The sequence below is a fragment of the Astyanax mexicanus genome, chromosome 20 (assembly GCF_023375975.1).
Source record: "Astyanax mexicanus isolate ESR-SI-001 chromosome 20, AstMex3_surface, whole genome shotgun sequence".
Lineage (NCBI taxonomy): Eukaryota > Metazoa > Chordata > Actinopteri > Characiformes > Acestrorhamphidae > Astyanax > Astyanax mexicanus.
In genome coordinates this window covers 29,076,931-29,098,509 of record NC_064427.1, presented here as the reverse complement: position 1 = coordinate 29,098,509, position 21,579 = coordinate 29,076,931, and the positions used below count along the sequence as shown (strand labels likewise).

The following is a 21,579-nucleotide window of genomic DNA, read 5'->3' as shown; positions in this document are numbered from 1 at the left end:
CACTGCTGCCAACATATCATGTGCGCTGCACAGCTAGAGGAAAACCAATCACCGAACAGCTAACCTTTGAGGGCAAATCACAAGCCAGTCCCTTTTAACAGTCAGAATAAAACTCCATTGGCAAAAACATTGATTTCTAGTTAGGATCGACTCAGGGCAGTCAGTACAGCAGAGTTTCCATTCGGTCATTGGATGCAGTACAGTAACATCTGACGGACAACTACGATAGGAAAAACTACTTCAGATAGAAAGCATGGCAACTCTGAAGCCAAGATCTAGCTTTTCAGAACAAAGCACTCAAGAGCACTGGCACTTTTTTTGTTATTTATTTAATTTAGAGTGGAATAATAAGAAAGATATCCACATAAAAATCTACACAATGCCACATTTGTACAGTATGTGGAAATGGTCAAAGGACTAATATATGTCTGACACAAAGTCTCAGAAAGGAAAGTGGTATATATTTAGTAAAAAAATAAAATAAAATAAAAAAATAAAAGTGGTGTTTACTAGATCCTATGTGGTGAGCACCAGAAACATTTCCTTTCCTAATTTGTTTAATAATAATAAAAAAACACCACATCCCTTTTAAATGAAAAGAAATACTATGTACATTCAGGGACTTCACAGTATGAACTATAAATTATATTTTTAAAAAATTTCCTACTAGAGATTGACTCTGCTTTAAATAGGAATTTCGCCTGTCACAATAATCTAATAAAGGAATCATCAAATATATGGACATTACCTCAAAGTTTTGCTTACTTCAATGCCCACCTGTGTCTACATGTGTGTTTTGATACTTGCCCACAGTCCAGGTTCTCTCTTATTACTCTGTATTGACAATGATCAACTGGAGTAAAATAATATTTTGTGTACTTTTTGGGTGTCAGTATTTTACTCCTTTTTTTGTTTGTTTTTTTCCATCTTTTTAAATGTAAAGATGCCTAAAATATTTTCACATTTGAGCCATCAGAATTAAAGTAGTCAGTTCTGAGTAATAATTAATTTTATTTTACAATACTGTAATTTCAGAGTGCTGGACAGAGACAATATAAACCTTAACATGCTAAAATTATTCATTTGAATTCAGAATTGCATTATATTTATTATTATTGATCATCAGCCATTTGTGCTCTTTAAATATCAGCATCTACAAAAAAAGATATCATAAAATATATGGACATAACCTTAAAAATTTCCACTTATCTCAATGCCACCTGTGTTCACATGTTTTTTTTTGTTTAACAAACATCATCCATATTTCAGCCAGTTGTGCTGTTCTGCTCTCTGTCAGAGGCGAGGCTAGAGAACTTTGAGCAGTGACATCTATTGTGTAGAAAAAGAGAGCAGCACGTGCAAAGACCAGTGCCTCAACAGTGGGAGCTCATACACAGAGTGGAGCAAGAGGTGTTACCTGAGGTCAACAGACTGCAGTATTCCTGACGGAACTTTGGAATACAAATGGACATGGTTTCAAATATGCATACGGGAACACTTTAGCTTTAAGCTGAATGAAAATTACAGCCTATTGCAACGAAAAAGCAGCCGTCTTTGGTTGAATTAAATGTATATAAATTAAAAATAGAAATGTTTCAGTAATGGTGATATGATTTTTTCAATATTTGATTATACATTATTCACCACATCCACCACTGATTGTTATTCATGAAATTGACTGACAAATTAATTTTTTCATAAATTTGTGGGTACAGACTGTGATGGACTGAACCTTACCATATCGACCGAAATTATAGCCCCTATAGAATATATTTTTTATTGGTTCTAATTCCAATGTCTGACTATTCTTAATCACTAGAAATTCACTTCTTTTAAATGGGTAACATTGTATAACTATGTTACTTTATTATCATTGTATCAATGGTATTATACCACAATTTATCACAATTATTTCCTGAACAATATATAATCAAAAAAATAAATGTTGCAGCATATACATTCTGTATATTTCAATAGAAGAACATAACAGCTATTTTATATATGGTGGAATTGAAAGTTTGTGTTGCACAATTATTTCTGCTTAACTTAGCTTAGAGACACAAAAACATGACAATAGTACACAAGACAAATAAATTGTTTTGTTGCAATACAACAAAATGTTTCTGCTGTTTTTGTCTACTCCATCACCCTTTTGTCCATTGTCTTTACACTTGAACTACATCTGCTTAGAAACAAAACTATTGTGAAAACTGTTTTACCAGTAGGAGAACTGGATTCCTTTCTTTGGTGCTAAACAGCATGTTCAGCAATAAGTGGAGGAGGCTAAATCTAATGCACAAAGGCTACAGCAAATAGATTTTGACTAAAGTATATTAAAAGAGGCTACCTAACAAAATAATTAAATTAAGAATGTCTCTTTATAAAAGAATGGTGAAAAAGTGAATTTAGTGATTAATAGTTTTAATTGAAGGAATATCTTACCCATGTTGCAGGGAAGTTTTTTATAGAAACAGACAACCTTATCATAAACTTTTTCAAGACAAATGTATGTAAGGTAATTTCAAAGCATGAACTTTCTTAGATGCCATTCCAAAGCATCGGGTTACTAACAGCTGCTTTAGCCAGACATGCTCACAGCCAAAAAGAGGTAGCATAAGGTAGGCTGTTTACATAAAGTGTGATAAAATTAGCCAAATAAAAGGTCAATTTAAACTAGAACTGCCACTTCTTACGTCATTGAAAAAAGCTTACAACAGTCAAGTTAGACTTAGAGCAAAAAGAACTTCATTAGGCTAGAGAGAATGTTCTGCTGGCACTCAGATTTACTGTCCTACTTCATGTTTACTGTGGAAAATCATGGCACACTCAACTTTACAGGCATACTTTTACACTGCCACAAAGCATGATCCATGGTCTTTGGTACAACGTGCTTTTATATGTTATGGTACAGCATCATACAGTAGAATGACTCAGACCTAACTATGTGAAGGCAGCAGAGTTCTCAAAATGTGAGTGTGTGTGGGGGAGGGGTGTCTACAACTTCAGATGGGGGTTTTTAGTACAAAAGAAGAAATGTCAAAGTGACAATGAATGAGGATCCCAGGAAATAAGTTGTCAGACAGACAGATATGACGAGTATAACAGCGGATTCCAATCCTATCCCACAAAACAAAAACCTCAGATGGAATGTAAATCTTCCAACAACTCAACTTTTAACCTTCAACAACACAGAATCTTCTGAAATCCAAACCTAGTGTTCTTGCCAGACAACAACCACAACCAAAATGTGGTAGCGCTGAAACTTAAACACAGGGATTGTGTGTTCAGCAGCATAACTACATGAACATCAGGCCTCTACTTAAGTGGGTGACAATGATAGTGGATATAAATTCTCAGCATGATCAGTAAAAAGACAGCGGAGCTGAAAAAGATGAACTTTGGTGAAAGGAGAATGGACTATAACATGTCATGGGACAGTAACTGAGGTTTTCAAAGCATGATGATAATCTTAAAAAAGTATTTTGGGGATAACACAGTATATAGTGATTTACAATACTTCTAGTTGTGGTATGTTTAAATTTATACTTATCTGATACTGAAAGTGACAAACAAGTTTCTAATACACATGATCAGAACTACTCCCCTCTCTAATGAATTGTTAATCTGCCTCTTCATAAAATGCCAACAGATAAAATCAAGTGCTCTTATATTTCTGTTATTTTGAAAAGTCAGCAAGTCAATTTACTGGCTGAATGGTTTTGGTTTCCCCACCTGCTGCTGATGCACAAGTGCCTGTGATTAGGTTTATGAAATCCAATCACACGCTTTTGATGCCAGCATTGTAGGTGTTTTATGTTACTAATTTTTAAAAATGTGTTGCGGGTCTTGTGTCATAGTTTAAAGCCTTTTACTCCAGACAGGTAAGCTAGCTAGCTTGCAGATAAAGAAACACTGAAGAAAAAAAGCTAGTGTTTAACTGTCTAGTATGGGCAGTAGCTAACAGGTAAGTCAACATATGTAGTATGTAGAATACAGCTGTTCAAATAGCAGTGGGTCAAATTCTTCCCATAGGCTGATATTATTCATTAGCTAGCTAGCTGTGTGACTGACTATTCAAATAGGGGGGACACACAGACTTTCATGATCAAATAAATGGCCATGAATAACCAGGGTCATGTAAGGCTGGATGTCATATCTAGTTAAGAATGTGCTTGCAGACTAGTAGCTTACTCCAAGTTCCTCTGTTGACTGCAAACAGGGGTACTGGAAAAACTGTAAAGTTAACTGGCTACTCATCCAATTAAACGCCCCATTCAAATACTGACAGCAAGTGTGCGCTGCTGGTCATGCTAAAAAGCAAAATAAGACGCTAGAAAGAATGTTTATTGATTGTAATAATGTTGATCTAACTATTTGATGCTAAATTTGAAAATAGAAAAGTAGGTACAAAAATGTCATCACTTTATTCTTCCATCGTTATTCGTTTCTTCCCCTCAAAATCTAACTTTTAAAGAAAAAAAAAACTATTTCATGTTTGCATATTTCGTTACAAACATCTGATGGTACAATCCAAGCTGTTTTTGTTACAAAATGAAAGAAACGTCTACAAATAAGTAATCAATCAAGATCGTGAGGGGCAGAAGAGAAAAAGTAGAAAATTGGAAGAACGGATGAAACCCCATTTTTCTTCTGCACTATGCCAAATAGCCAAGTTAAATTAATGAAGTACAAAGTAGTTTTACACCCAATTTTCCATTTTCAAGACTGAAACTAAAGTGAAAGGTTACACCGTTTGTCCTCCTCCATCCCTGCACCCTGGGGCCTTTCTACTGCCTTACCTTATCCAGCTCGTCGTGCAGCTCTGACAGGGTGGGTCTGATGAGCTTCTCCCCCAGGGGCGCTGCAGTCTGCCGGTAGAAGTCGATGTTGGGCACGGCGTCGATAGTGTTGTGGCCGAAAGTCCTCAGGTAGTAGGTATTGGTGTGCGTGTCATAGTGATAGTGCTGCTGGCCGCCGGTGGAGGAGTGCAGGCTGCCCTCGCTCATCACTGTGTCCCCGTTCTGAATGCCGTCGGCCGGCGCGGCATCCGGGCTGGAGGCCGCGCTGCGCGGGTCGGCGAAGTTCACCACACGGAACCTGCCCTTCGCCTCTTCGGCCGCCTTGTCCGCGGCGTCGCCCGTGGCGGACGAGGAGCAGTCGGAGGCCGCCGCCTTGTCGCTGCCAGCCGCCTCAGTCACTAGGTCCACCTGAAAGCGGCTCTGGCTGGGCGTGGGACCCGCGGGTTTCAAACCGCCATCCACGGCGAGGGTGTCCGGCTCCGGTGGGGCGGCTTCTACCGGGGAGGGAGAAGCGGGGCTCGGCGTTGCGGACATGGCGAGGGGAGGCGGGGTGGGGAGAGGCTTGGCGTCGGTGCTGTGGAAGCAGGAGAAGCCGCTTCCAGTGAGCCAACGTTGACGTGCGGCTAGTTAGTTTACTAAAAGTAGTAACGTTATAGTGATGCGCTAGCTAGTTATTGTCTCTCACACACTCATACACACACTCTCCCACAGTCCCTCTCTCTCACACACACCGAAAGAAAGCGCTTAGCCAGCTAACCCAACTAACTAACGTTAGCTTCTCTATTTTCCTCACAGAAAACCGGTCCGTTTTACCTCTTTCCAACAGTCCTTCTGTTTAAACTGTAACGGCCGAATCCCAACTTGCGCGAGCCGATTTGAACGAGGCTAATGTTCGGAAGCTCGCGCACTTCTCGTGTTTCTTGGCGCGAGAGGCATCCACCAGTCCAGCTTCCAGATCCGGATGAGCTTTTAAAGCCGTGCTAAAGAAAACAATACGGAGCTACACACACAGCGCGAGCTCGCCGCTCTCCAGCCACGCGGATGATATTAAGCTATCTGTGTGAGTTCTGCTGGGTGATGTTGATTAGCTAGCTCGCTAGTTAGTTGCCGTGTGATGATGCTATTGTCGTCCTTGCCGCAACTCGTCCTCGCGCTACGGCTGCTCTCGCGCTGCCGCTATATAGCTACACACACTCCTGCACACACGCACGCGCACACTCTCTCGCACACACGCACGCGCACACTCTCTCGCACACACTGCAGCAGGGAGGGCATCGCTTCAGGGGCGGGTTCCAGGAGCCCAGCTGATCTCGCGAGACTTTCGGGCTCCCCAGCAAAGGGAACAGGCGCGTGGAAGGGTGGAGACTATAGCACGAGGAGCCACTGAGGCGAAGGACAGACTGAGCCTCACTCACTAGCTCACTCGTCTTCATCACTCACTCTTTCACTCTTCTCCATCAGTGTGTATACATGCTCTCTCCATCACATCCTGAGTCATTCATACTCTCATCCCGCAGTGCAAATTCACTCTTCTACACACTCCCTCATCTCTCTCACTCCTTTGCCTCACTCACTGCATCACACACTGACTTAGTTACACTCCAACTCCCCTCCCTCAGTGAATTTTCATCATCCTCATATAATTCCTCACTCTTCTCCCTCAGTGCTGAGTCACTCTATACACTCACTCATCCTCTTACTCTTTTCCTTCAAGCATATTATTATTTAAAACCAAGGAGATGGTTGACTTCAGGAGAGCTCCAGGTGTCCACCACCCGCTGAACATCAACGGCTCTGCTGTGGAAATTGTGGATAACACCAAGTTCCTCTGTGTTCACATTGCAGAGAACCTCACCTGGTCCCTCAACACCAGCTCCATAACCAAGAAAGCCCAGCAGCGCCTCTACTTCCTGCGGAGACTGAGGAAAGCACATCTCCCACCCCCCATCCTCACCATGTTCTACAGAGGGACTGTAGAAATTCCTGAGCACCTGCATTACCGTCTGGTTTGGGAATTGCAACACCTCAGACCGCAAGACCCTACAGCGGATAGTGCGGACAGCTGAGAAAATCATGAGAAAGCCACCAGCATTGTGGACGACCCCACCCATCCCTCACACGGACTCTTCGCTCTGATGCCGTCCGGCAGAAGATACAGGAGCATCCGAGCCTCCACTACTAGACTCTGCAACAGCTTCATCCACCAGGCAGTCAGACTTCTCAACGCACAGAGACAGAACTGAACTCCCACCCCACCCACCACTCACCCAACACACTCGCACAAAACTAAACTGTACACCCCCCCCTTTACACTCACAAAGAACTGAACTTCACCCACACACACACCCAGTCAGCATACAGAGGCTGACATGACTTTATTTGCTGCACTCTGAAAAACTAAAAACTCTACCTCAGTAACTGCTGTGATTATATATGTTACAGTATCTCTGCACCTTATCCCCACTATACACTTTATTATACCGTATCGGTACTGCACTGTCCTGTCTTTAAATTGTCTCGTCTTTTGTATTTATTGTATTTAGTGTTATAATTTTATAATTTTATGTTGCACTGTCGTCACTCCTGCACTTTATGTTGTCTATTGCTTGTTGTTCTATGTTGCACCATGGTTCCGGAGGAACGTAATTTCATCACACTGTGTACCTGTACTCAGATGTAATGACAATAAAAGCCTCTTGACTTGACTTATGCATACTCACATATTCACTGTTACTCACTCGCTCTCCCCGCTCTCCATCGCTTACTCATACTGGCATCCCACAGTTTATATGCACTTTTTCTCTCATACTCCCTCACTCCCTGAATCTCACTCCTTTCCCTCAGTGGATGTTTAGCATCCTAATATACTTATACCTCACTCTTTCACTCTTCTTCCTCAGCGGTTACTAATCTTCTATAGTCACTCTCTCACTTTTGCCTCAGTGTTGAGTCACTTTATACACTAGCTCACTCACCATCTCACTCTTTTTCCCCAGAGCATATTATTATTTATGCAAACTCATGTATTCACTGTGACTCACTTCTCTCTCTCCATCCATACTCATATGTGGACTTACTTCCCTTAGTTCATATTCACTCTTTCTCTTATATGTACCTCACCTAGACTTGGACTTACCAATATGGTTTTGCATTGTCTTGTTAAAAAGTGCATGAACATCCCTGGAAAAAATTTGTGTTGAAGGCATGATCTCGATTCTGCATTAATGCTGCCAGCTTAGCATCTTTTCTTTCCCCAGATGTGTTCAAGCCCAGAGATACTGATGCTGCTTCTGGACACAGTTAACATAAGGCTTTTGTTGTGCATAGTGAAGATTAAAGTGGCATTTGTGAATGTAACTTTGTATTGTAGAATCACTCTGTCCTGTTATGCACTAAGTGAAAAATATGCTTATTATTTTTTTTTAACCAAATAATGATTACAGTCACCTGTTGGCATCACCTGTTTACATTACATTATACTAGCCTTATATTGCCTGTAACCAACTTGAAATTGTTTTTTAGATCTGAAATGATGTATTGGATAATGGAAATGATGGAATGGATGTATATTAACAACTGAATTTAAGTTGTGCAGAATATTTTGGGATTATACTGTTTGCAATAAATACATTTAAAGTAAACATAAGAAATACATTGTTTATTTATAATCTGCATTTTTCATAGTATGTTGTAATTTTGTAAATGTGTATGCACATACACATACGTTTGAGAATGACATCTAATCTCTTTTTTGACAAAAAATGTGTAGTTGCTGTCTGGACAGGCCAGAAGTGGCAAAGCTCCAGGGCTTCTGTTAAAGAGTAGGGCCTCCTGTGTCACACTGTAAGGCCTTGCTTTTGTGCTTTTTGGCACTTAGGTGGAAATATACAAATAAACTTTCTATAAGTGGAAGTGTGAAAACTGTTAGAAAAACAAATGTGATTTTTTTATGTATGGGGTTTTTTACATAATATCAAGCCTATATATTTAAAGCAGCAATTTTTTTTACCTTTTAAATAAAAGCAGTAGTATTCCTGGATGGGGAAGGAATATAACATTCTAGTTAATGGTATCACTGTCCTGGCACGACCATCCCTGCAATGTCTAATGTATTCATTCTAAACCTAAAAGGGCTTGTGAGTGTGTTGGATGTAAGTGTTATCTATATTTTGATAATATTTCAAAAATCATCAAAATTCACAATCAATATATTGTGCAATTTATTTACATTAAACATGTAACTTAATTAAAAGTATTTTTCCAAGTTTTCTGTGCAATTACACATCCTCTAAATCCCCAAATCCCCAAAACTTACAGACTGTCGCTTTAAAATGCATGTCTAACAAATCTAGCAGTATCCGTTTGATATTTAGGTTAAATGTTTTAAGATTAGTATTATCAACTTTGCTTGTCAAGCTAATCATGCTTGTCATGTAATCTGGTGTACACCAAAACGTCTACATCCTGTATCAGATCAAAAATCAATGCCAAAAAAAGCAAACAAGCTGTTATTGGGTCAATACTGTCTGACTCATAGTAGAGGTGGGTGTGTGTGTGTGCACGCATGTTTCCAGGTGAATTTACCAAAGGTCATTAAAATCTTTTATTGCTTTATTTCAGACACTTGTATCTTAATGCCTGCACTGTTCAATACACTTACATTTTATCATCAATTTAACCCTCCTGACCTTAATTAGCGTATGCATGTAAATGTATGTGTGTAAACAGTACACATATAAAAAGATCTATGAAAATAAGATATTTTATAGTCTTTGTGTTTTAGTTAGTGTTTGTCTCGTTGTCTTGTTCGTTTTTTTATGAAAAAAAACAACAACTTGCATTTGCATCCTGCTTAGGTTGTTGGCTTTGGAACTGTATAAGTTGTAAGGTGTTATATTGTGAGTAGTGTTGAACCTTTGCTAATGTGCTCATGATACCGATGATAGTAGGTGGAAGATTGATAGGCTGTTCCATTTCCAAATTTGGGCATTTATTTAACATACCTTGATCCACTGTTTTATGTGTATAATGGGAATATGTCATAGAAAGAATCATCACCACTCAGAATAGACAGATAGCATAGTGAGTGGTAATGATTGTCACCATTCACCTCTTGCTAGAATTGTCCATGCAAATAGACAAACAAACTGAATAAATTATATTGACACTGAATGCAGGAGACTGCATGTGCAAAAGTCATGGGACATAGTATTAGCTCCTGTCAAATAACCATGGCATGTCAGTCTGCCAAAGCCATAAAATGTTTTAGACTTTTTTTGTATTTTATATACTATTCTAAATACTACTGCAACCCATACTCAGAGTAAACACGGTATATAATGTGAAACTTTTTTTAAGGTTTCAGGTATTGCTATGTTAAGTCATAGCCAAACTGTTTTAGTACTATATACAGTAGAATCCTTTTGCTAAGAGTGTACCTTAGTACTCCCATTGACTGAAAGATCTGCATTGTTTGTTTTCCTCACTATTTTCTGGTGTTTCATGGTGAATGAATGCATTCACACTCCAGGATGTTAGGAAACATCTAGGAACAAATCCAGTCTGAGGTTAGTGGGACAAAGGTATTAGTTTATTGATGTGTAAAAAAACACAGGAAAAAGGAGTTTTCAGATTGACCCTCAATGATCCAGTAAATCTACCAATAAGGAAGGACAGGAGTAGCCTCAGGTGAGTAGATGCTATGGTCTAAGGTCTTAAACCTTCCAAAACATTACGTACATTTATTAATATTTTTAATTCTGTGTGAAATTTGATCTTTTCCAGTCAATAAGGCAATTTCCTGTAGTTCTAATGTGTTTTGGCAACTCAATATATCATGCATTGAGGTAGTAAAAAAGGCACACTCTGGCTGTAATGAAAGATGGAATCAACAGAGTTTCTAAAGAGCTATTTTAGTAATGTGGACAGCAACTACTGTGTCTACCTCGCAGTCTGGATTTAAGAATAACCCTGGTTTATTGAACGCTTCTCTTGAACGGGATTGTTTTCTGATCCCCTGTTTACATTGGCATGAATGAATGAAGTTCAACTCGAATAACGCCTTTCTAGAAACCCTAGGACGCTTTACAATTTACAAGTTTTACACAAAAGCACATCACACATCAGCACTCATCCACACACCGGTGAGAAGCAGCAGCCAATAGCGCACAGCATACTCTCAACCGGAAACGTCCGTCCACCTGGACGACTGCATCCGGCACTACAGCATCCACCCACGAAAGAATGCCAATCCGTAACTGGGCACAGTCATACATACATTTACACACACAAACTTACATACATGCCACACACTTTACACATACACACCAGATCAATTTAGAGTATCCAATTTACCAGTTCAATTTAGAGTATCCAATTTACCAGATCAATTTAGAGTATTCCATTTTCTGGGCAATTCAGAGTATCCAATTTACCAGATCTCCATGTTTTTGGACTGGGGGAGGAAACCGGAGTCCCCGAGGGAAACCCACACAGACACAGGTTTCATGGGTTTCAGACACAGAATATGGAAACTCCACCCAGACATGGACTTTAACCCAAGACCCCAGTGCTGGGAGGCGAACGTGCTAACCACTAAGCCACCGTGCCGCCCAATTCATGTGATAAGTCGCTAACTTCGCCTCAAGTTTCACAGCCTCTCACTTTTTCATTCATATCGATAGCATAGTGGCTAATCTGGCAAGCTACCCAACAAGCCTTCCTCAACTTTTTCTTTGAATTGTCCCTGTATATGTGCACATATGTATCATAATTAATAGGAAAAGAATAATCTGTGTTCATGAGCCTCTCTTCAAAATTTAAAACCACATTGTTCAGAACAGGAACAAGACACAGTATGAAATAAAAGTTTAGAGAACAAAAATTGGGGTCTTCCTACCCCATGTCTGCAATTAATCTGAAGAAATTTTTTGGTTAATTTTCGGAATATTGCTTTAGCATTGAGAAAATCTTAACTGAGTTTCTCTTTTGGTCCGGCGGTTATTATGTAAAGTATAGCAACTGCCTAGCAACACCTTAGCAAGTAACTCTTGTATCATAGCAACACCTTAGAAGTTATTATATTCAGCAAATAGGATTTTGGCTCATGCAGGTAGGGCCTATTCCCATATTATGCTTGGCAACTGGAGTGTTGGCACATATGGCTTGAGCCTATTGGCATGTTAGCATATGCAACACTCGGCTTAAAGGATAAAAGCCAAGCATTTGGGCCAATATCAGGCCTAAATTCGTGATGGACTTGTGTTGATACAATTGAGGACATTGGTATTTAGACATGTGATATTAGACATGTGGTAATCAGCCTGGTAATTTGCGCTATCTGGGTTGCAACCATCTAGCAATGCACCAGCAGCTGCCAACACCTATAGCATAGCAACACCTTAGCAACACTGCCGCACTACTGAGCTGCAGTCACACTCCTTGTTTCTGCAGGAACTGCACTCTCTAGTTTCAAATGCAGTGATAGGTGATTGACCCTGGTACCATCACACCATTTCACTGATTATCATGATGACCCACAATCCAAGTGCGTGACTTCACTTTGACAAGATAAAGATCCACTATTTACAATCCTTTGATGTCTAATGGTTCTGTGTTTATATTCAGATGGATGACGCATGCCTCTTTGCAACATGTGTTTAGAGCCTCAACATTTCTGGTGTTGAGGGTAATGTGTAAAATTAACTTGCTGAATGATGAATGATGGACAGTTTAGATTTAGAATTAGTAATCAATTATATTAGCATAACATCAATGTTGAACATGTTTATGTATCAAAACAGTCAAATTCTTTTACATGTTAATATTTTTCCCTTATAAATGTAATAGGCTGTTTTTTTGTACTGTGCATTTAAAACTGACACATGCAATGACCTCAGTTGGTTACAGTTGGTTGCACTACATTTTGTTTTGTTGAAAAGCACTCCAGGCTAAAACACTCCTTATAACTTTAACATGAATGGGCGTGGCTAAACTGCTGCAAGCTGAGTTATAGATATACATACATTTTTTAAAGCACTAGCAATGTTTATATGAGGGAAAAAAATAAGTTTTAAGGATGTCAGGAAAGCCTGCTTCTATGATAAAACTCTTTTAATCCATCACATTCTGCTTATAGCCTTCGTTTAGACTTCATAACTTTATAACAGTTTTAGTGACAGACATGATACAAGTTTCTGAAGTTGTATTTGTACCGTGAGGATTTTCATAACTGCACTTTTTCTTTTTTATGTATTTATTTTCTTCTTATGTTTTATAATGTTTTCTTGCTGTTGATGTTGGAGTCTAGTAAATGTCTGATGAGGCTGACTGACGTAAATAATCTGGCAGCTAGGCTCACACTCTCTCTCTCTCTCTCTCCCTCTCTCTCTCATTAAGTAGAGCCCAGAACCCAGTAATCCTGTTAATACAATCAGGATCCAGCAGGGACTTCATTAGGCTTCCATTTCTGCAGGTACAGTGGCACGCTCACATGGAACAACAACCCTGCAGGCCTCCTAACACAGCTGTCTTCAAATCAAAGAAACAATCTGGCATGGACTATTTGTGACATGTTGTCATGGCAGACCTGTTTTATTGTTGAGGATATTTTTTTAGAACCTGCTGCTGTCAGCTGCAAAGGTCATGAATCCAACTGGAGGAAATATGCTACTGTTACAATCTTTAACAATCAAAAATAATTGACTGTTGACCTTTGGGGCTCTTCTGGCTGGCCTTATTAAATAGTATGTTTGTTGAATAGTCTGAATTTCCTAGATATATTTTCAACTTCTGATGTGTTTTTTCAATTTCAATAAATCCCAGACTAGTGTAGATAATTGTAAATAAGATGCATTCCTAAAGGTTCCAAGATCATTCTTGGTTTAGATATCCTTCAGTCAGTCCACAGATTAACTCCATATGGTCTAAGCATGACACTTATATTGGCCTCAGTGGCCTCAGCATAGCCCCTCAACTATTTATGACCCAACGTAGCACCAACACTAAATGCCAACTTTCTTGCTGGTGATTTGAACCAACATTTGCTACTTTTACTACTTTGCATTATTAACTCCCAATAAATCTTTAGATGTACACGAATGTCACGGGTCTGCATCAAAACAATATCATCACTATGTTTTAACATAAGCATTTGCCATCTTTAATTATATACTTTATATAATGGCTATTTTATTCTGATTTAATACTATATGTATATGTGATTCTGTGGTTCCATTCCCTTTTGTTCTATGGAAACTAAGTCAATATTGTCTGCCATATTGTCAAATATGGTTTCTGTGCAAAGTTCTGTGCAGTAGAAACCAGAGTTGGAGTCAGACTTTTCTACTTACATGGTAGACACCATCCGCACCCCCCACCCCCCCCGCCCCGATTACCAGTCTAGTAAAAGTGATGTTTCAACAGTAAAAGTGCAGTTCATGCAAGTTTCATCACAACCCAGTAACTCAATGTAATGAACAGAAAGAGTGTGATGTAAATCCTGCAGACAACTAAGCTCTTGTAGTCAAGGCAGGGAAAACAAACTGCTGGAATTAGACAAATAGGTGGTTGTCACTGTCATTAAAACATATGGGGATGGGTCTAGACGTATTTTGTACTTCAGTGAGTCAGCAGAGGTGCTAGACCTGTAATGACATAAACTCTGGAAGAAAAAAAAAAGAGAGCACTTCAGTTTCTGAATCAGTTTCTCTAATTTTTGCTATTTATATGTATATGTTTCAGTAAAATGAATTTTGTTGTTTTATTCTAAAAACTATGGAGAACATTTCTCCCAAATTCCAAAAAAAAATTGTCATTTACTAGAAATGAGAAATATCTGAAATAACAAAAAAAGATGCAGAGCTTAAATAATGCAAAGAAAACAAGTTCATATTCATAAAGTTGTAAGAGTTCCGAAATTAATATTTGGTGCAATAACCCTTTTTTTAGTCACAGTTTTCATGCATCATGGCATGTTCTCCTACACCAGTCTTACACACTGCTTTTGGATAACTTTATGCCACTCCTGATACAAAAATCCAAGCAGATCAGTTTGGTTTGATGGTTTGTGATCATCTATCTTCCTCTTGTTTATATTCCAGAGGTTTTCAACTTGGTAAAATCAAAGAAACTCATCATTTTAAGTGGTCTCTTGTGTTTTCCAGAGCTGTATGTTAAAGCATTTAAATATCATGTTGTCTTTTGAAATGTTGAAATTCTTGTTACTTGAATGTGAAAATGGAGAATGTGTCAGTTTTCAACCTGAAGTCTAGAGTGGCTGCATTGCTTCTCTGCAGGATTTTTCAGCAAGATTTCAGCAAATGACAGCAAGCAAAACAACATGACTGTGCAGTCATTTGGACTGAAAGGCTCCTTTGAGTGGTTTGGTGTGGTAAAAGCTGGCTGGTTGTTTTGACCTGAGCTGCTGAGGGCTGAATAAGGGGGCGTTCACATTTCAAAAATAGAAAAAAAAAACTTACAGGTCATTGCTTGGCTCCACTCTATTCCCACAGTTACTGGCTTTTCATGAGCTGAAGAGTATAATTGAGATTATCTCTGAGTGATCTGTCTGATGGGATTGCACCGATACCAGTCTTGTGACTGAATAGAGATTTGTTTTGCGGAGCAGTTCGTGCACATTAGTTCAGTTCAGAGGCGATTTGTCAGCTTGTCTTTTATACAGTATGTACTGCATGTCTAGATTACACAGATATGGCACTGTTCAAAGGGACAGGTGGGGCCGATGGTGACGCATAGCACATTTTTGTTGCATTTTATTTCCTTTAATGACGCTGCATGAAGCAAAGGATTTCCTGATAAGAGACTGAAAAACAAAAGAAAACAGGATTTCCTGGTTATGCAGGAGTGCTGTGCCACTGCGCATTGCAGCAATAGAGATTATCTGACCCAAAACTGTCACTGGCAGAGAGAAGTTCTTTGGGGGTGCTGATGAAAGAGGGAACTTCAGTTTTGTTTATTTCCTGCTATAGGAGGCCAAGACTGCAATATAACCCATCTGGATCTTACCTTGTGATTTTAAAATACTGTATGCTACACATCCAAAAATACAGTATCTTATGAATGCATTGAATTACTTATTACAAAGTACACTCATTGTAAAATCATTTTCAATAGAATGAGATGCACGATGCTGCTGATACTATGACCCAAAGATCTAGAGTTCGAATCCCAGGTCATGCAGCTTCTCCATCAGCAGCCAAAGTCTGAGAGAGCAGAATTGGCCATGCTCTCTCTGGGTGAATAAATGGTGTTCCCTCCTCTTATCAGTCTCATTGTGATGCTGACCAATACAGAACATGAAATCAGAAATTAAAGCCTAGCATAAGTTCTCTCAGGAGGCTGAATATGGATATTGGACATTATCTCGACCACCTTGATCTCCAGCCTCCACCTGTGTTCAAAAGATCTCTATACACCCCTTCTTTCCCTCTTTACAATGTGGACCAACCACATTTCCCCTTTATCTTTCCCACCACCATGTTTGTACCGTCCAGTTGTCAGGGAGTAAAGTACAGCAGGTCTGCAAGGGTCCAGAAGCTAAATTTAAAGTTATTCTTTTGAATGCTTGCTTCTAGAGTCTTCTTGTTGATCTGGGGACCCACAAATTTTCCTTTATTGCATTGGCTGCCTTGTAATGATGCACTGATGGCAGTTTGAAATGAGGTGGTGGCTGACTTCACATGTATCAGAGGAGGCATGTGCTTGTACTCACCACCCTAGTGTCGGGAGCATTGGAAGGGATAGGGGAGATGTTATTGAGTGGGTGAGTTAATTGGCTAGGCTAATTTAGGTAAAAATAAATAGAATGAGACACTCTTGAGCATCTGAGAATTAACCTATTGTAGACATAGCCAATGGAGAGCATTGGCAGCCAGAGATATATAAATCCTCCCAGCATTGGGCTGGCAAGCTGTAAAACTGTGTTCTTTGGGTGATAGAGCTCCATCCACTACATTCAAAATTAGTTGTAAAATTAGGGGGTGTGACAACGATTTTGAGTGATACTGCAGTAAAACCACTTTAGAGATTAAAGTTTGTTAGTGAAAAACCTTTGATAAATTGGTAAAGAAACATTACATCATAGATGTAATGTCAGGCACCCCACCAAACAAATACATGTTTCAGGGAGGTAACACCAAGCCACGGTTAATCACTCCAAATATAAAATGTACAGACGTATGTGATATAATAAATTATTTGTGGGCAGCAGGGAGTCGTTATTAATATGTGGGAGAATCCTGTGAGTCATAGGAGAGGTTGGATGTCTGCTAAATGTCTGTTAAATGTTAAAAGTCCCACAGGGTTTTATTTCAGGGTTTACAAAACGTTTATTTATGACAATACTAATGTAGCGATGAGAATAAAGAACAAAAGTGCAGGGCTATGTACAAGGTTCAAAGAATTAAAGGTTTATTCATATTTACACTTTTCTATTACATTATAAACCAAAAATGGTTCCTCTATGGGATTTCTTAAAGAACAACTTTAAACCCATTTTACTCTTAAAGTTTTGATGGATGAAAGCAATCATATTCTCACAGTAGTGTTTCAGCATTCAGGCAGGGTCTCCTTCACAGAAGAGTGGAAAACTGTTGCTGCAACAAAAACGGGACAAACTCAAAAACACTGCAGTGAGAATTTGATTGCATTCAGTGGGAATAATGAGGCCAGCATGTTAAATGATTTCCACTTCCTTAACTCCTCCATACACAACTCCTCCCACCATTACTGGAGTTTTAGAGAACACAGTGTTCCACTGCTCCATAACTCAATGCTGGTGGGCTTAATACCCCTTTAGCCCATGCCTGTCACTAGGCATAGTGCAAATAGGTTCATGTCATATTCTGTTTATTGGTAATACTTGTAATGGGTGCAATTTAATGTAGCTGTATGCATTCATTAGAAGGGGTGTCCAAAAACATTTGTACATATAGTATAAATAATGATCACTTAAGGTACCTTGAGGCTAATTGAGTAAACATATTTTGCAGGGTTAATTTCAAGTTAAAGAGCAACTCAAGAACCATTAGTTTCACACCACCACACCCAAACTGCCCCTTAAACACCACCATGTTGTTCACTTCAGTGATTTTGACGCAAAACAAATGTGCCACAGCTTTAAATGTTTTCCTTAGGTTTAGGCCAATATTGCGAATCAGTCATTGATCAGCTAATGAAGACCACCAGTGCATGGAGATGACGTGTGGGCAGCCATGCAGGGGGGAATTATGTGACAACACCACATGTCGTTTAAAAGATGAAAAGGCTGTCCAGGCCTAAACCCATCTATTACACCCAATAAGGTCAGAAGACTCACTGAAATGTCACCATGTGTCATGCCCACATGATCATCTTGACCTAGTGCTGTTGGGGGAAGGGGACCAACTATTTGAAATAAAGCAGCAGTCCCTAAGATGTTTTCTCTTAAATTGAAAGCAATTTAAAGACATTTATTTACATTAACTTGTATTAAACGTTTTCTTGTACATGCTTGGTGCAAGTATACATTCTCCAAAGAGAAATCCCCAAAACGTACACCCTGTCACTTTTATATATCACGTTAATGTCAAATCATTGTGCACAATGCTGGTCATGCCTCCTGTCACCAGCATTCTGCATTTGAAGATAGAGATACATTATTTACCAAGAAATAGTAAGATCTGGTTTTAATTATAAATCTGATCAAAGAGCAGCAGCCACTAAATACAATTTATTATGGTTGCACATTGCTTATTGTTATCCTATTTATAGTATACAGCTCTATAAAAAATAGGAGACCACCAAAGTTTCTGAATCAGTTTCTCTGATTTTGATATTTACAGGTATATGTTTGAGTAAAATGAACATTGTTGTTTTATTCTATAAACGTACAACATTTTTTCAAAATTCCAAATAATAATATTGTCATTTAGAGCATTTATTTGCAGAAAATGAGAAATGGTCAAATTAATGAAAAATATGCAGAGCTTTCAGACCTCACATAATGCAAAGAAACATAATGCAAAGTTCATATTCATAACGTTCAAAACAAGTTCAGAAATCAATATTTGGTGGAATAACCCTGGTTTTCAATCGCAGCGTTCATGCATCTTGGCATGTTCTCCCCCACCAGTCTTACACACTGCTTTTGTATAATTTTATGCCACTCCTGGGTCAAACATTCAAGCAGTTCAGCTTGGTTTTAATGGTTTGTGATCATCAATCTTCCTCTTGATTATTTTCCAAAGGTTTTCAATTCGGTGAAATCTAAGAAACTCTGCATTCTTCTCCTTTTTTTTACACTTTCTTGTTATTTTTCTGCCAGGTTTCCACAGCAAAATCTCATCCTACAGCTTTCTAGTAATATAGAAGTGATTTTCACATGAACATTACTAATATCAGAATTTTTTTTAACATTAGGAATGAATGGGGTGCAAAGGTTTGAGCCTATACACTGTACTTCTGCTCACACAGTTTCAGAAATACTATTTCAAAGCAGGCCCACTTAGTGGTGCCTTGGTGGTTGCTAGGCTAGTTCTAGGCTAGAAAGGTGCAGAAACATTCACATCCCATTCATTTTGCTGCACAAAGACATACAAAAAAGTTACAGAATCATTCTGATCAATCTGGAGTAGGTACTATGTCGAAATCAGTTGAAAAGCAAGAAAAAGCAAGCTTCAGGCTAAATAATAATTATAAGCGAGAAGAACATAAGTCAGGCAACAACTGTTCTAAGGTGCTATTTAACAGCTATTAAAATTTCATGTTGGTTAGTTACAATTACATCTCACTGTGTTCATTAATGGCTCAGAATAAGGGCCACAAGGACTTGCTCTGGTTCAGAGATCTGTCCTTACTAGCAAAACAGTGAGACAGCCTCCTAAATCATCCTGTTACACACTGTCATCCCCTGCCCTTTCACCCCACTCCATATTAATGAGGTTCAAAGTGTGTCCTTTTCTCCTAGGCAAACTGAAGTTGCTAAATTAGCAGGGCCTGTGTAAAGTAAAGGGGAAGTGCCATATTTGCAGGTCGAGCTCAGAGATGAGCTGACACCCCGTGAAGAAGCCAAACATGTCCCAATGGCCTCTCTCTCTAAAAACAGACCGGAGCAGCGGGCGGCAGACCAGCCCAAACACTGAGGTGGAATGTAATTACAATAGCTGCTGCAACAGTATTTGGTACATGTCACATTCTCCTGTAAAAGGTTTCTGGCAGTTTTAGCAGAGCGGTGAGCTACCTGCTGACCCTTTTGACACTTGTCTGCTTAAAAAAGAAAGAGTTGTGAAGGGGTGGACCGCATTAACCATATTATGGCCTAGTTTCATGTTGCCATTAAAATTATGTTCCCTTTCAGCTTTTGACACTTTATATAAAGACTCATAAGACCTGCTAAATTAGCAGTTTGATTGAAAAAAAAGTAACACTGGCATTTTGTTTATTCCTAACTGCCTTTTAATTTGATTGATTTTGATACAACAACCTCAAATTAAAAAGAGATGCAACAATATGAAGAATAATCAGAATTATTGGCAGGCAGTCCAGTAGCTGCAGTCCACCTGTTTAAAATCACATTGTGTTTAGTTCATTTTATCTCAAGACCTAAATTGCTCTAGTTTCAACATTCTGGAATATGTTACAGGCTGGAAATAAAGGTATGAATGTTGACCAAGCAAAACATGAAATACAGCTCTAAAAAATGTAGAGACTACTTCAGTTTCTTAATCAGTTTCTCTGATTTTGCTATTTATAGGTATATGTTTGAGTTAAATGAACATTGTTGTTTTATTCTATAAACTACAGACAACATTCCTCCCAAATTACAAATAAAGCCATTGTCATTTAGAGCATTTATTTGCAGAAAATGAGAAATGGCTGAAATAACAAAAAAGTTCATATTCATAAAGTTTTAAGTCCAGAAATCAATATTTGGTGGTATAACCCTGGTTTTCATGCATCTTGGCATGTTCTCCTCCACCAGTCTTACACACTGCTTTTGGATAACTGTATGCTACTCCAGGAGCAAAAATTCAAGCAGTTTAGCTTTGTTTGATGGCTTGTGATCATCCATCTTTCTCTTGATTCAATTCCAGAGGTTTTCAATGTGGTAAAATCAAAGAATCTCATCATTTTAAGTGGTCTCTTATTTTTTGACCAGAGCTGTGTATTGGGTTTATACTGTCTCTAATAAAATGAAAGTTAAAGTATGTAAGAACTGTAAGAACTATTTTTTGCATTATCCACACTGTCCCAACCTTTTCTGATTTGGGTTTATAGACTAATAGTATATAAAAAAAAAGATTTATATTGCCATCATGATGACTCAAGTAGTCCACTTTCCAGAAGTGCTCTAATCAGTTGTCCCAACTTAGCTTACATTTTGCACACAGTTCTTGACAGTACATGCAGTGCTTCACACTCAGCCTTTGGGACAGGAAGATAAAGGAAGTCAGCACATCAGAACCACGGAACAAACAAGGACCAGTCCTTAAGTAATCCCCTAAGGAACCGTGACGCAGCACTCAAGCAAAACCTTGCTACAGAGTAGGGGTTATGTACTGTAAAGACAATGTGTTTATAAGGCCCTCAGCTAATACGGCCAAGAGCACGATAACACTGTGGATATAAACATCCAACCTGCAACAGCCAGGGAAACTCAGATTGAACTGTTTTATTTAAAGGGACTGGTTTACTTAAAGGGACACTCTGGTTAAAAAAAATGTTAACATTGCTAGATCTGTTTTAAAGATGCCTACTCACCTCCTACAGGGGTTCTGCAATA

The 21,579-nt window shown here is 38.9% G+C and overlaps 1 protein-coding gene across 3 annotated transcripts in view; it reads right to left on the bottom strand.

The window, feature by feature from the left end:
- slc12a2 (solute carrier family 12 member 2) overlaps window positions 1-6,000 on the bottom strand; it is a 56,150-nt gene extending 50,150 nt beyond the window's left edge. For 2 of the 3 annotated variants that reach the window (XM_007252440.4, XM_007252441.4), the window contains exon 1: window positions 4,800-5,998. In XM_007252440.4, the coding sequence (XP_007252502.3) occupies window positions 4,800-5,333 (534 nt within the window). In that variant the 5' untranslated portion in view covers window positions 5,334-5,998. Of the gene's footprint in view, window positions 1-4,799 lie in introns of all 3 variants that reach the window. The other variant, XR_007427422.1, reaches the window with a different exon arrangement.
- Window positions 6,001-21,579: the final 15,579 nt, after the last annotated feature.